This window comes from Castor canadensis, chromosome 19 (genome assembly GCF_047511655.1).
Source record: "Castor canadensis chromosome 19, mCasCan1.hap1v2, whole genome shotgun sequence".
Lineage (NCBI taxonomy): Eukaryota > Metazoa > Chordata > Mammalia > Rodentia > Castoridae > Castor > Castor canadensis.
Window position 1 is genome coordinate 27,423,271 of NC_133404.1, and position 13,022 is coordinate 27,436,292.

The window sequence follows — 13,022 nt, forward strand, 5'->3', positions numbered from 1 at the left end:
AACACTTTCACGCCAGGACACTGGCTTCTGCCCGCCAGAAAAAAAACTGAGTCCTGACTCTTAAACAACCTCCTGTCCCTGTATGTGCACTGCCCGGTCAGGAACATGGAGGCCAGAGTCATCCCTGAACTATGCGGTGTATTCCAACTGAGGTAATTTTTGGTGTGATCTAAGTAATTCAGAAAGAAGCACATGCCTGGAATCCTAGCTACTCAGGAGATAGAGGCAGGAGGATTGTGAGTTTGACGTCAGCTGGGCAAAGGTAGTGGCAAGACCCTGCCTCAAAAAACAAAAGGGCTGGGGATATAGCTCAGTGGTAGAGTGCCTACCTGGCAAGCATGAGGGCCCTGAGTTTAATCCCCAGTAACACACACACACACACACACACACACACACACACACACACACACACGAAGAAGAAGAAGAAGAAAGAAAGAAAGAAGAGAAGTAACCTTCCCTGAAGGGATTTCAAATTGCCCTTATGAAAAACCCCTTCGAGAATAAAGCCTGGCAAGTGTCTGGCTTATTTTCATAATATCAATTTTAATAAATAACAAGTATTTTATCCAAAAATGTTTAATACTCTGAGAAAGTAACTGCCCAACTGTTTTTCAGGCTCACAGGTAAGGAGGAAGCATTTGGGCATGTCAGTTCACAGCCTGCCCTTCCTCTAGCAATGGGGCGTGGATATTCCTTCCATTTACTGCTAACCTTTTCAGGCTTACTGTATCTCTCTGTCTTCACTGCTGTTTGCACTTCTTCCCCCAAAGCATCACCTCTCTGTAAGTAATAAAGATATTATGTAGATTAATCTTACCTCTCAGCAGAAAGAAACCTGCATTTTGTAAAATCCTATCTTACAGCTGTCCCTCTAGAGTTAATCAGAACACTCACATAATTCTGAAATGAAATAATAGCCTAATTTTCACCTATCTGAAGATACCAGGTGTTTCTTTGCTAGCCTGTTTGTTTTGCAGTTTTGGGGATTAAACCCAGGACCTTGTGCATGCTTAGCAAATGCTCAACCACTGAACTACATCCCCAGGCCTTGGTTTTTGCTATAGCTTTCTTGTTTTGAGACAGGGTCTCAATATGTAGCCCAGGTTGACCTTGAACTCTTGATCCTCCTACCTCAGCATCCTGAGTGCTGGTGTGAAGGGAGCAAACGTGAAGGGGAATAAACAGCAGAAACAGCCCTGGGAATGTAAAGGGCAGAAGAAACTTTGTCATAGACAAAGGAGATGGGAAGGCATCCTTAAAAGCAAACATCTAAGGAGACTGAGGAGCAGGCTTCTCACTGAGATAATGAAGTACAGTGGTCTTTCTCCTAGATAAGGGGTACAAAGAACTATTCTTAAAGACAAACATCTAAAGAGATGAAACCTAGACCTCTAAAGGAAATTAACACAGCAAACTTTCCCAAGAAAAACAAAAGGGGAGGAGGGGTCTCATCAAAATAATGCATGGAAGTCACAAAATGTATATGGCAGGTCTCAAGGACAGGATGGACTAAAAAGGCCCTCCTGGAATGTCCAGTCTGATAAGCATGGGGGAGCGGGCAACCAGCAATAAGTCAATTAGATAGCTACTTATAGAAATGGTTTAAAGTAAGGTAGGGGTTGCCTAAGCCGAACCCCTACATTACCTCATGGACTTCAGCTATGGCTTAGCTCTTTCACTAAGTCTCACCCATCAGGATGCTTTGCTATCCTTTCAATAAACTTTGTTCTTGCTGTAACTCGTAACTCCAGGTCCGGCATCTTCAATCACTGGACTTTTCCAAGACATGAACTCAAGATCAACACTCCAGTATCACTGGGATTATAGACTTGTACCTCCATGCTAAGCCTCAGAGTGGTTTTAAGCCTAGTAACCCTACAGCACAGGCACAGAGGGAGGCCTGCCTGCACACAAGGACGAAAGCACTGGATGGGTATACCCGAAAGTGACCAATGAGAACTACATAGCACGTATCTATCATGAGAGGGGTATGCTTTGGAAGTCCAGGGGAGGAGGTGGGAGAGGGGGAGGGGAAGGTGTGATGGAGCTGAGTGGGCTGTGGGGCCAGTACACAATCTTCTCTACTTTGCACAAAGTCTGTGGCTCCATATCTCCCATGACAAAATGTTTCATAAAAAAAAAAAGAAAGGTTGGAGTCATGATCCCTAGGGTGTCCAGGACAGCTGGACCTGCTCCATTCCTGAGTCTCTGTGGTACTGGGCAAAGAAACTTCCCCTATAATTCTTTCTTTCCTTGATTTTCTTGTTTTTCTACTCAGCATTTAAAGGCCAGGAATGACAATTTCATGCCACTAGTGCTAATTCTAACTCACTGTCTTCTCATTTCTGGGCCTTAGGTGAACCACTGGGTTGACAGTTACATTCTCTGAGCCCAAAACTGAAGGAGGAATAAAAGAGAGCAAGAGAGGCCCATGTGGGTAAACACAAAAAACCCAAGGAATTCCCAACTGACATAAGAGATGGGTCAATTGTTTCTTAAAAAACAAAACTTCATTGCTATTATGCAACAGGGTTTACCACAGTGACAAGAGAGACACCCAGAGCAGCTCTTGTTTTGAGTGACTCCACAAACATTCGGCCCCCTGCACATGCCTGGCCCAACCATGACATGTGTGGTCTCAACCACGCCCACTCCTGGGAGATGCAGCTGTGGCTGGTGCAGGGGCCTCCTTCTCTGATCTGCCTGTGCAGAGGAGAAAGGGGCTCTGAGAGGAGAGCCCATTCCTCAAGCTACTGACTGCCTGGCACAACAGGCCCAGTAACAGCCCGGTTATGAGCACCAAGGAAGAGCCAAGTACACTGTAAGCTCACGTATGTGTGTTTTCCTCACGTTTTCTCAAACAGCCAGCACGTACATCCGCTCACTCACCAGGTGCTGGTCCCCATCTGAGGAAGAGAAGACCCCTTAGGACATGTCATGTCCTGAAACACTCTGACTCCCTAAGGACAACACACAGTTGGGAGGGACGAAAGGTGACTGGAGCATCCATTAGTCTCTCAAGGTGGGAGGCAAGGGCACAATGGCGGTCTCTGCGAGGAAATGAGGTGACAGTATTCAAAGTCCAGGTTTGCCATGGCTGACGGGCAGCTTCCCTGCCTAGGTCAGTGTGTGTCTATTAAATTTCTCTTCTATTCTAAGTTCTTCAGCATGCCACAGAGGCTCCCTCACTCTGTGCATTTACATTCTGAAAAGTGGACAGTAGGGCCCTTCAACAGCCCTCCTTCCTGTCTTACAATAACCACCAACAGTACTGGCTCCTGGCTCTGATGATCCCATCCTTGGAAGCTTCCAGAATTCCTTCTGACTCAGGCTACAAACATTTCAGAAGATGGCCTCTGAAAGACATCTACAAAATCTATAACCAAGAGCACACAAGGAGCCGAAACTAACCCCTTAAAAAAACACGATTGGAGGCAACCTGGACTCCACTCGCGCTTTACTTCTGAAGAGAAACAAAACTATCTCATCAGCAACTCAAGGCACAAAGTCACACTCACATGTACACATGTGTACATACCTGCTGCAGACAAATGCACACATACACACGAGTATAACCACATGCCTTCCTCTCCCACCAGAAACTGAGGAGGAAGAAAGTGCAGAACTTGAAAGGCAGAAGAGAAGGTGGGTCCAATGGGAACGAGCACTGCTTCCTTTTACTGACTTCACTTCCATCAAGGTGCCACTACTGCACTTTGAGGTCCCTCAAAGGAGGAGTGGGCAGGGGGATCAGGGAGTTGCCAGGAAGGAAGGCAGGAAAAGCTCCAAATCTCACAGATGTCTGCCCAACTCCCAAGGACAGGACAGAAGAGAGCTCATTTCTAAAGCAATTCAGATTGCTGTTCTTTCTAGCAGCTCCTTTGGTTCCACTGGTGCTACTTCATGCCAGGAGGAGCGGCTTACAGCTAGGACCTGACTCCAGGCCTGGGCCTGGCTGCTGACAGGTGTGTTAGCAGTCACACCTGGCTCCTCCACCTTTCTTTTTTTTTTTTTGCAGTACTGGGGCTTGAACTCAGGGCTTATACCCTAAGCCACTCCACCAGCCCTTTTTTGTGAAGGGGTTTTTCAAGATAGGGTCTTTTGAACTATTTTCCTGGGATGGTTTCGAACTGTGATCGTCCTAATCTCTGCCTCCTGAGTAGCTAGGATTATAGGCATGAGCCACCAGCAACTGGCTCCTCAACCTTTCTTACTGCTGTTTGCCCACCACCAGCTGTCTGACAGCAAAGATGGCCTTGCTACTTCTTCCATCCCTGCACACACCACTGTCCTCATGGGCAGTAGGTAAAAACCATAGTAAGAGTCTTCTTTACACACTCTGGCCAGCAATGCCCTTGCTATAGGCAGAGGACAGAGACAGCAACCCACTACTGACCAGACATCGTGTGTTGCTGTTCCCCCAGACACTGACTGACTGGGGCACAGAAATATTGCTTGGTTTACCCTGGTCAAAGCCACTCCGTCTGTAGTAGTCCAGCACCAGCTCCTCCACAGAGCACAGAACCGTGGTGGAGGTAGCAGTGTCTCCAGTGTCTACAACAAACACAGACTTGCCCATCCCATGCTGTGGGCACAGCCTGCCCGTGATGGTCACCTGGGGCAGTAGCAGAAGAGCATCTGTTAGCATAGCTTCAGTGAAAGCCCCTGAAACCTGCCTATAGCCCTCCTATCCCCCCAAAGCCACACATTCAGCAGAGGGTGCTGTGTGTGGTCAGTGCTGGCATGCCCAAGAGACATGACAGGTCACGGTCCCCACCTTCACAGAGCATCTATGATCAGAGCAGCTCTCCAGCCCTCTTCCCCTCCCCCCTGCCCCAGATAACAGGCAAAACTGGCAGATGCTGTTGAGTTCCTACTCAGGAGTTCTGTCGCCCACCCGAGGTGTGAGCACACTAGCTGCCCTGGTCTTGTCAACGAGGAGAGTGTTAGAGTGTAAGCAGGAGTCATGGCTATGGTCAAGTCACTGTCCAAAATGAGCATGAACTGCTCTAAGTCCAAGGAAATACATGCTGAAATGTCTTAGGTTGCTTCCAGTCAGAAAAAGAAAAACAAAACAAGTGAATGTGTTTAAATCCACAGCTCCCAGCTCAGAACGAGTCATAGCTTACATGTGCAAAACCCTGGGCTCACTCCCCTGCACCTTTTTGGTAGGTTCAAAGGATACCTACGTGTTTAACATCTTCCACAGCAATTTCTGGCAGCTGATGGAAGAGGTGCTTGTACTTTTTACAGCTTGGAGACTCTCTCAGGCGCACAGCTCTCTGATAAAGTGAAAGACGATGTCCTGTCCTCACTTCCGGATCCGCCAGCCCTTCATTAATGCACCTAATAGCCTAGTAAAGAACAATCACATATCAAGATCCTAAAAGAGCCATAGCAGAGCATCTATTAGTTTAGTTCGACAGGAAGTCTCAGTGTTAATTATTCAGATTGCTAATTAACAAATGAGCCAAAAGCACTTCTAGGGACATAAGCTATCTCCTTGGGTCTTCTTCTGTTGTCTTTAATACACAGATCACCTACAAAATCTCTCTGTAAATTTTCTGGAGCACTGCCAGCCTGTTACTCGTGTGGACACTGGATCCCAGCAGCATTGCCCCATGGAGGGCATGACCCTTAGGAATGACCCTGTGTCACAGGAAACCTGGATCAGTGGGTCTTAGGACATCACCCAACCCCTGACCTATGAGGAGAGACTCTCCAGACAGGAAGTCCTGGGCATCTGGCCTAGGCAAAGCTCACTCCCAGGTGGCTCTCCCATGCGGTCAAGGCCATGGACTCAGCAAAAAGGTGGGAGGTGGGAAGGCATTGCTCAAGTAATAAAGCAGTAGCCTAGCAAGCATGAGGTCCTGAGTTCAAATCCCAACACCACCAAAAAGAAAAAAAAGACGTGTAAATGCAACACTAATGTATGCTCTATTCCCTAGCAGAGGATGTCACACGGCAGAGGCCAGGTGCAGGGAGGAAGGCCAGGCTAGCCCCCCACCCCCCACACTCTGTAAGAATAAGCCCTCTAGCAGCATGGGCCCTGGGGGCAGATACAAACCCTATGAGGAATGGTAACACAATAATGAAAACTAAGCGTGGCAAGTGAGACTGTTAGGAAAAAGTTAAAAGGCAATAGAAATTTCTTAGTATCAATCAAAAATAAGCCCAGCATTCAGCCTTCCCCTGAGTAGGAACAAATGCTGTGAACAAGGGGAAATCTGTAAACATCTCTGAATCGTTACTGAAAGAAAAAGCAGCATAAACACAGCTCTCTCCCTTCTTCCCTGCCTGGTTCTAGGCCAGCATACACCTTTCCTGCCTATTTCTGCCTCAAGGAACACCAACACGAAGGAGGGAAGGAGGTACCACGGCCATCACCACCACAGAAAAAGCTTCCCCAGCCTTTGCACTGGCACCTGAGCTAACAAGGCACTTTTTCAGTGGAAAGTGGTAAAAACACGATGTCATAGTTTCACATTCTGTGGTCAATTTTTTCCACCCCTACATCACTGCTTCACTTAATGTGCTGCTGGAAAAAACAAAACCACCCAGAGGCACAGTCCCTCCATTCAGCTCAAATGCCAGGCTGGAATGGAGCCGGGTGGGGGCCCTTCCCCCCACCACAGCCACACAAAGAGCCACTGTGGATGCCTGGCTCTGCAGCAGCAGCCTGGAGGCCCCACCCTGCCTGGCCAGCATGGCAACAGAATCCCAGTCCTTCCAGGTCCCCAGCACAGGGAACACTGGTGCCTGCAAGAGAAGGAAGCCTGTCCCAAGGGCAGAGGAAAATACTTCACAAAGCACCAGCAATAAGATGAGGAAAAGAATGGTTTTTTCATCACTGTTTCTATCTGGAGGCAAGTAAAGTAATACCATTTCCAAAATCGAAGAACACCTTCTTGGGACCTAGGGGTGCAACTTAGTGGTACAGCATCTGCCTGGTATGCATAAAGACCCTGGGGTCAATCCCCAGAAGAGCAAAACATAAAAAGACCAACAAAAAAGCCATATACCACCTTGAAGGCAGCACCTGCCCAGGGCAGAGACATGTGATCCTCCCTCTCCAAATTCCTAGATCCTAACTCCTGCATCCCAACGGGGTCCACTGCCAACGATCTCCCTAGTCAGTGAAGAAAACATAGAAGACTCCAGTCTTTATTTATCTGCTTGTACCAGCATTATCCATGACTTTTTTTTTTTTTTCTTGCGGTACTGGAGTTTGAACTTAGAGCCTACACTTTAAGCAATTCCACCAGCCTTTTCTTTTTTCTTTTTTTTTTGTGATGGGTTTTTTTTTTTTTTGAGATAGGGTCTTATGAACTATTTGCCCAGGCTGGCTTCGAACCGAGATCCTCCTGATCTCTCCCTCTTGAGTAGCTAGGATTACAAGTGTAAGCCACTGGCATCCAGTCTTGGTATTTCTTTTGTAATTGTAAGAACTCAAAAGAATGTTAACAAAAGAAATAAATGTTCTAAATACATCGACAGTTTTAAAGTATTTAAGGGACTGGGGGTATAGCTTAGTGATAGAGTGCTTGCTTAAATATGCACGAAGCCTTGGGTTCCATCCCAGAACCTAAATACATGAATGAGTGAATGAATGAATACAGTACTTAAAAATTTGCCATATTTTTAGAATGTGCCGAAGAGTGAAAAGGGCCTCAGGTATATTCCTGATTACTGACCGGTTCCAGGCGCTTCAGGTGCTGGCCTAAGTTAAGAGCCAGCCGATCCCACCATCTACCTCTGCTGTCAGAACAATAAATTTTCTGAGACAAAAGGTTTCCAAGTTCTTTGACGGCCTCCTATTGCAACAATAACAAAGAAAGCTCATTAGCCTCTCAGAAAAATCAAATACTATATTTAGAAGTCAACAGGACTGGTTAAGTATATAGATAATGCCTATCTTTCCATTATAAAGCCAAGGACCAGGACTGACAGGACTGACAGGACAAGGACTTTGAGGTGACCTCCTGTGTGGCATGAGCACCCTTACTTGACCCCAGATCCCCTGACTACTTCTGTGAGTCACATCAGCCAGCTCAGAGCTGCACAGGTTCAAGCTCTGGACAGGCAGCTGAGCACTGGTTGGGGTTGGCAAATCCAAACACTTCTGGAACCCAGCAGGGTCAAAGGATCCACTGCAGAGGGACTTGGGGCAGGCAGGACAGAAATGAGGGGTTCTCCTCCAAACACCCGACCTTAACAGGGAGAACCTCTGGCCTAGGTTTATGTACAGACCACTGGGTCATTCTTTACGCTAATCTTTTGTGGTTCATGATCTCTTGGAAACATGCAATGATTTTCCCCAGAAAAATGCATAAACCTCTTTACATATGCAATTTTGAGTTCACAAATTCCTCAGACGCCATCCATGCATCTTTTTTTTTCTTTCTTGAGACAGGGTCTTGCTATGGAGCCCCACGCTGGCCTCCAGCTCACACCCCTTCTGCCTCAGCCTCCAGAGGGCTGGGATTACAGGCATACACCACTATATCCATAGTTCTTGAGATTTAGTGACCCCAGGATAAAAACCCAACTAGCATATCCTCTTTTTAAAACACCATTTGACACTACAGAAATATCAAACAAACAAAAGGGAGCTCTGGCAACTTCAGTGTTTAGTGTAAGGACATGACCAAATTTCTTAAGAGACTGAGCCTAATTTATTTAGTATAAGAACTTGTTACTGAATCTCCAGATGATTCATGACAGCTGACAGGAGAGCATAAAGACATGTGAGATGTCCACCTCAGACATCTGAGAATCTCCCAAATCTTACAATGAATTCGCTAAGAGACTCGGGCTCCGGGTGCAGAGACCTGTCTTGGCTTCCTGCTGGGCTCTGTCTACCACCCACGAGCCATCCCACTGCACAGACTCCTCAACTCATGAGCAAATAAAACAGCCGTTGCCCTTTTGCTGTCTTCTCTCTACTAACCCCAGAGACTGCACACGGCCTACGTTAGCTGCACTTTCACGCATCACTGTGTGCTGAAGGGCTCTGTGGGAAATGCTGAGAGCCCCGCAGGTTTTCCTCCCCGTGCTCATCACAGCTGTACCCCCACAGTGTGCTCACCTCATACTTGTGAAGTCTCTCCAGTATCTCAACAGACCGAGACAAAATCCTGGTGTAAATCCACCCGACGGTAAAACGCCGCAAAAAGAGTGGGAGACCCTCATGGTGTCTAAAATGAAAACATACACCTATCATTCAACAACTCGGATTATTTGTTATAAGACAATTGTAACAAACAGGTTGGATCTTTTCATTTTATTTTTATGTCTTGGTACTATTGAGTTTTGAACTTACGACCTCATGCTGGCTAGGCAGGCACTCCATGAACCAAGCCCCCAGCCCGTGACTGAATCTTTTAAAAAGATGTACTCCCAATGCTTTGAGTTGTGTGCAGTTTTCTGTACCACAAACCTACACTGTCACAGCCAGTCACCCTGCCCTAGGTCGCTGCAGAGGGTGTAGTAAGATGAGAACTGGAGATATTCTAAACCCAAGGCTACCCTCTAGTTTTCTGAGTCCTGAAAATGAAGAATGGCTTTTATGTTAAAAAAGAAAATTATTTAGGAGTGTATCTTATTATTTACTTTCCTGTATCTACTATTATTTTTAACTGATATACAAAAATTATACATATTAATGGGGTACACACGATGTTTCAATATGTGCATATATTGTGCGGTCAGATTAAACATGTCTATCACTTCAAACATTTATCACTTCTTTATGGCAAAAATATTCAAATCCTTTCCTCTAACTTTTTGAGATCAACAGCCCAGAATCAATATCTATCTCACACTACTGTGCAGTAGTGCGCTATGACTTCTCACTCCCACCTAACCACATCTTAGTACCCCAGTCAACCTTCCTCAACCCTCCCTCACCCTGGGCTTTTAAAATTTTAAATAATTAAATAAATCAAAAGGAGAAAAATATGCTGTGGCATGTGAAAATTACATGAAACTCCAATTTCAGAATCCATAAACAGGGTTTATCAGAACACAGCCGGGCTCTCTCTTTTGCACTACAAAGGCAAAAGAGACATTGAAAGACAGTAGGCTTAAGTTGAGTATGTGTCACTTGAATGTCTACTATACAGAGTTCTGAGTTACATAAAATTCAGTTTAAATTCTCAAATATTTCCTTTTGTTTCACACAGCACTCTGACTCTATGCAAAGCAAGTAGGAAAGTCCACTTTCACCTCTGGTTTGACCAGCATAAGGAATATGTTATTCATGAATGAAATCACCTTCAGTGGGTAAAACAACTTGGTCGATTATTAAATTTTGCCAGGTACCCAAAAACAAGTCTCACTAGGGGTGGGGCTCAGTGATAGAGTGCTTGCTTAACATGTGCAAAGTCCTGGGTTGAATCCCGAGTACTGCAAAAGAAAACAAGAAAGCCCTCACCTCAGGGAAGGGTGGCTTTTCAGTTTGTTCCAGTCCCTTCTTGCACATTGAGAGAGTTCCTTAGCTTCCTCCCAGTTCCCGTTGGCCATCGCAGTAGAAATGTCACTCAGCGTGTGCACAGCTGCTGCATATCTGGGGGGGGGAAATGCCAGCCAAGTTTCAAAAATTAAAAAACATTTCCATAAAAATTGTCATATCCTGGACTGGAGGTGTGGCTCAAGCAGTAGAGCACCTACTTTGCAAGTGTAAAGCCCTGAGTTCAAACCCCAGTCCTATCAAAGAAAAAAAATGTGTCATATCCTAGTCACTCACTAGATCTAACTTGGAAGGATAATAATGTTTTGAAAATGTGAGGTCTACTTAAATTTTATTCTAGCAACAATTTAACGTGATTAAATGCTCTAGGATGGCCTAGAACAACTGATACATGCTGCCCACCTAGAAAGACAGGAGTGTTTACCCTGTATGGTTACATAACATGTTCTATTATACAAATATGCCCTTCACTGCTTGTTGCTCCCAGGTTTTTAAACTCACTCACTCACTCACTCACTCATTCATTCAACAACTTGGCAGGCACCAAGTGAACACATGACCAACTTCAGAATTATAGCAAGATAGCGATTTGATAAAGTAGTCATTTGTAGTCAGAAATAGCCAGAGGGGATGATACCCAAGGCTAAGAAAATTCCTTAGCATAGTTCAAAAATAATTTTGAGGGCATGCTTTGGGAGATGGCTACGCTAAAATTGAATAACACCAACTTAGCTGAAGAAAGATGGCTTATGATTGCTTCTTCAGGTAGCAAAACCAAAGGCATGTGACTAAAGGATTCTGTCACACTGGAGAACATATTCATTGTGCTGTGGACCCTAATGTAATGTAAGTCAAAAGCCTGCAATATCAGTACGTACAAATACCATACGCTAAGAGGGAGAGAAGCTGCCTTCAATGTAAGCCTGCTCACAAACTCGTAGACAGGACCATCTTATATGTTAGTGGATAATTCTAAGGTCCATAAGAAAACAGAAAAACTGCCTGGAGGCTGACAGAGCCTGGTAGGACAGCCCTCCCTGCCACTCATTGGGCCAGGAGCAGCCTCATCACACACAGCGTCACAGCTGACTCAAGTCCCACTTTCAAGAGGTCACCAGAAATCCAGCCCATCACACATCACCCTGTTTCCTTCCACTGCCAACAGCCCTTGTCACCACGTGGACTGGACTCATGCAGGCAGTGCCCACCCCTCATCTGACCAAATCTACCCGACCCTGTTTCCCAGATGCTTACCCAGGGCTGCCTGAAACTGACAATATCCTCCTCCATGTCCCAGGCTCTTCCTTCACCAGCTGTCTCCCCTGCCACCATGCAGGACAGCTCCTCTCACAGTGCCCCCACCTCAGGGCCGGAATATATGGGGGAGTCCCTTCTGCCCCCTGCTGCCCGACATGATTCTTACCTCCTTGGAAGCTCCTGTGCCTCCTTTTGGCCATGTGTTGGCCTTCTGGGCACAGACTGGCTGCTTCTGTCATTTTCTGAAACTGTTCCCTCGCTACCTTGTCTCCTGTCACACAGGCCCAGTGAGGGGTCTGGGTCCTTCTCATCATAACCCCTCCCCCATGTCTCTTCAGCTACTGCATTTGTCACTTTTCTCAGCGCTGTGACAGAACAACTTAAAAGGAAGAAAGAGTTATTTTGGCTCACAGTTTTAGTTCATGGTCCTGTGATCCATGGATTCTGGGCCTGTGTTTGAGGAAGAATGTGTGGGTGGTGGGAGCGTGTGACAGATGACATTGCTCACCTCATGGTGGACAGGAAGCAGAGTGAGACAGGAAAGGGCCAGAGAGAAGATACCCTAAGGACCTGCTCCCAGTGACCTACTTCCTCCAACAGGTACCTCCTCCTAACATTTCCACAACCTCCCAAAATAGCACCACCTGCTGGGAACAAAGCATTTAAGACATGAACCTGTGGGGGGCATTTCATACTCAAACCATGGCTCCATGGTGCCTGTCTAACTACTTGTGTGGCAGAGATAAGAGGATTATACCCTGGCAAAAAAGTTATTGAGACCAGCTAGGTGCCAGTGACTTCTAGCTACTTGGGAGACAGAGATCAGGAGGATCACAGTTCAAGGACAGGCCAGGGAAAAAAAGCAAGACCCTATCTCAAAAATACCCAATACAGAAAAGGGCTGACAGAGTGGCTCAAGTGGTAGAGCACCTGCCTAACAAGTGTAAGATCCTGAGTTCAAACCCCAGTATTGACCAAAAAAAAAGTTAGGGAGACCCTGTCTCAAAAGAAACAAGTTGAGTGTGGTGGTACACACTGTAATCCCAGCTACTCAGGAGGCAGAGGTAGAAGGCAGAAGGGTCAGGTCAGGTGAAAGCAGAAGACCCTATCTTGAAAACAAACTAAAGCAAAAATAACTGGGTGCAAGGTTCAAGTGACATAGAACTTGCCTAGCAAACATGAGGCCCTGAGTTCAAACCTAAGTACTGCCAAAAAATAAATAAAAACTACCTATGTGCCAGTGGCTGCTTGGTCTTGCTCCATTCCTCTTCTTACCCTTGCATAAGGTATGAGC

The 13,022-nt window shown here is 46.1% G+C and overlaps 1 protein-coding gene across 8 annotated transcripts in view; it reads right to left on the reverse strand.

Moving 5' to 3' along the window:
- The window catches only part of Fan1 (FANCD2 and FANCI associated nuclease 1), a 42,080-nt gene that overhangs the window by 12,501 nt on the left and 16,557 nt on the right, over positions 1 to 13,022 (reverse strand). For all 8 annotated transcript variants that reach the window (XR_012444074.1, XR_012444073.1, XR_012444072.1 and 5 more), the window contains 5 exons: positions 10,436 to 10,567; positions 9,089 to 9,197; positions 7,695 to 7,814; positions 5,190 to 5,354; positions 4,465 to 4,615 (listed from right to left, as the gene is read on the reverse strand). Coding sequence is in view for 5 of the 8 variants with exons in the window: in XM_074062112.1 (XP_073918213.1) it covers positions 4,465 to 4,615; positions 5,190 to 5,354; positions 7,695 to 7,814; positions 9,089 to 9,197; positions 10,436 to 10,567 (677 nt within the window). In the remaining 3 variants the exon portion in view is untranslated. The remainder of the gene's footprint in view (positions 1 to 4,464; positions 4,616 to 5,189; positions 5,355 to 7,694; positions 7,815 to 9,088; positions 9,198 to 10,435; positions 10,568 to 13,022) is intronic.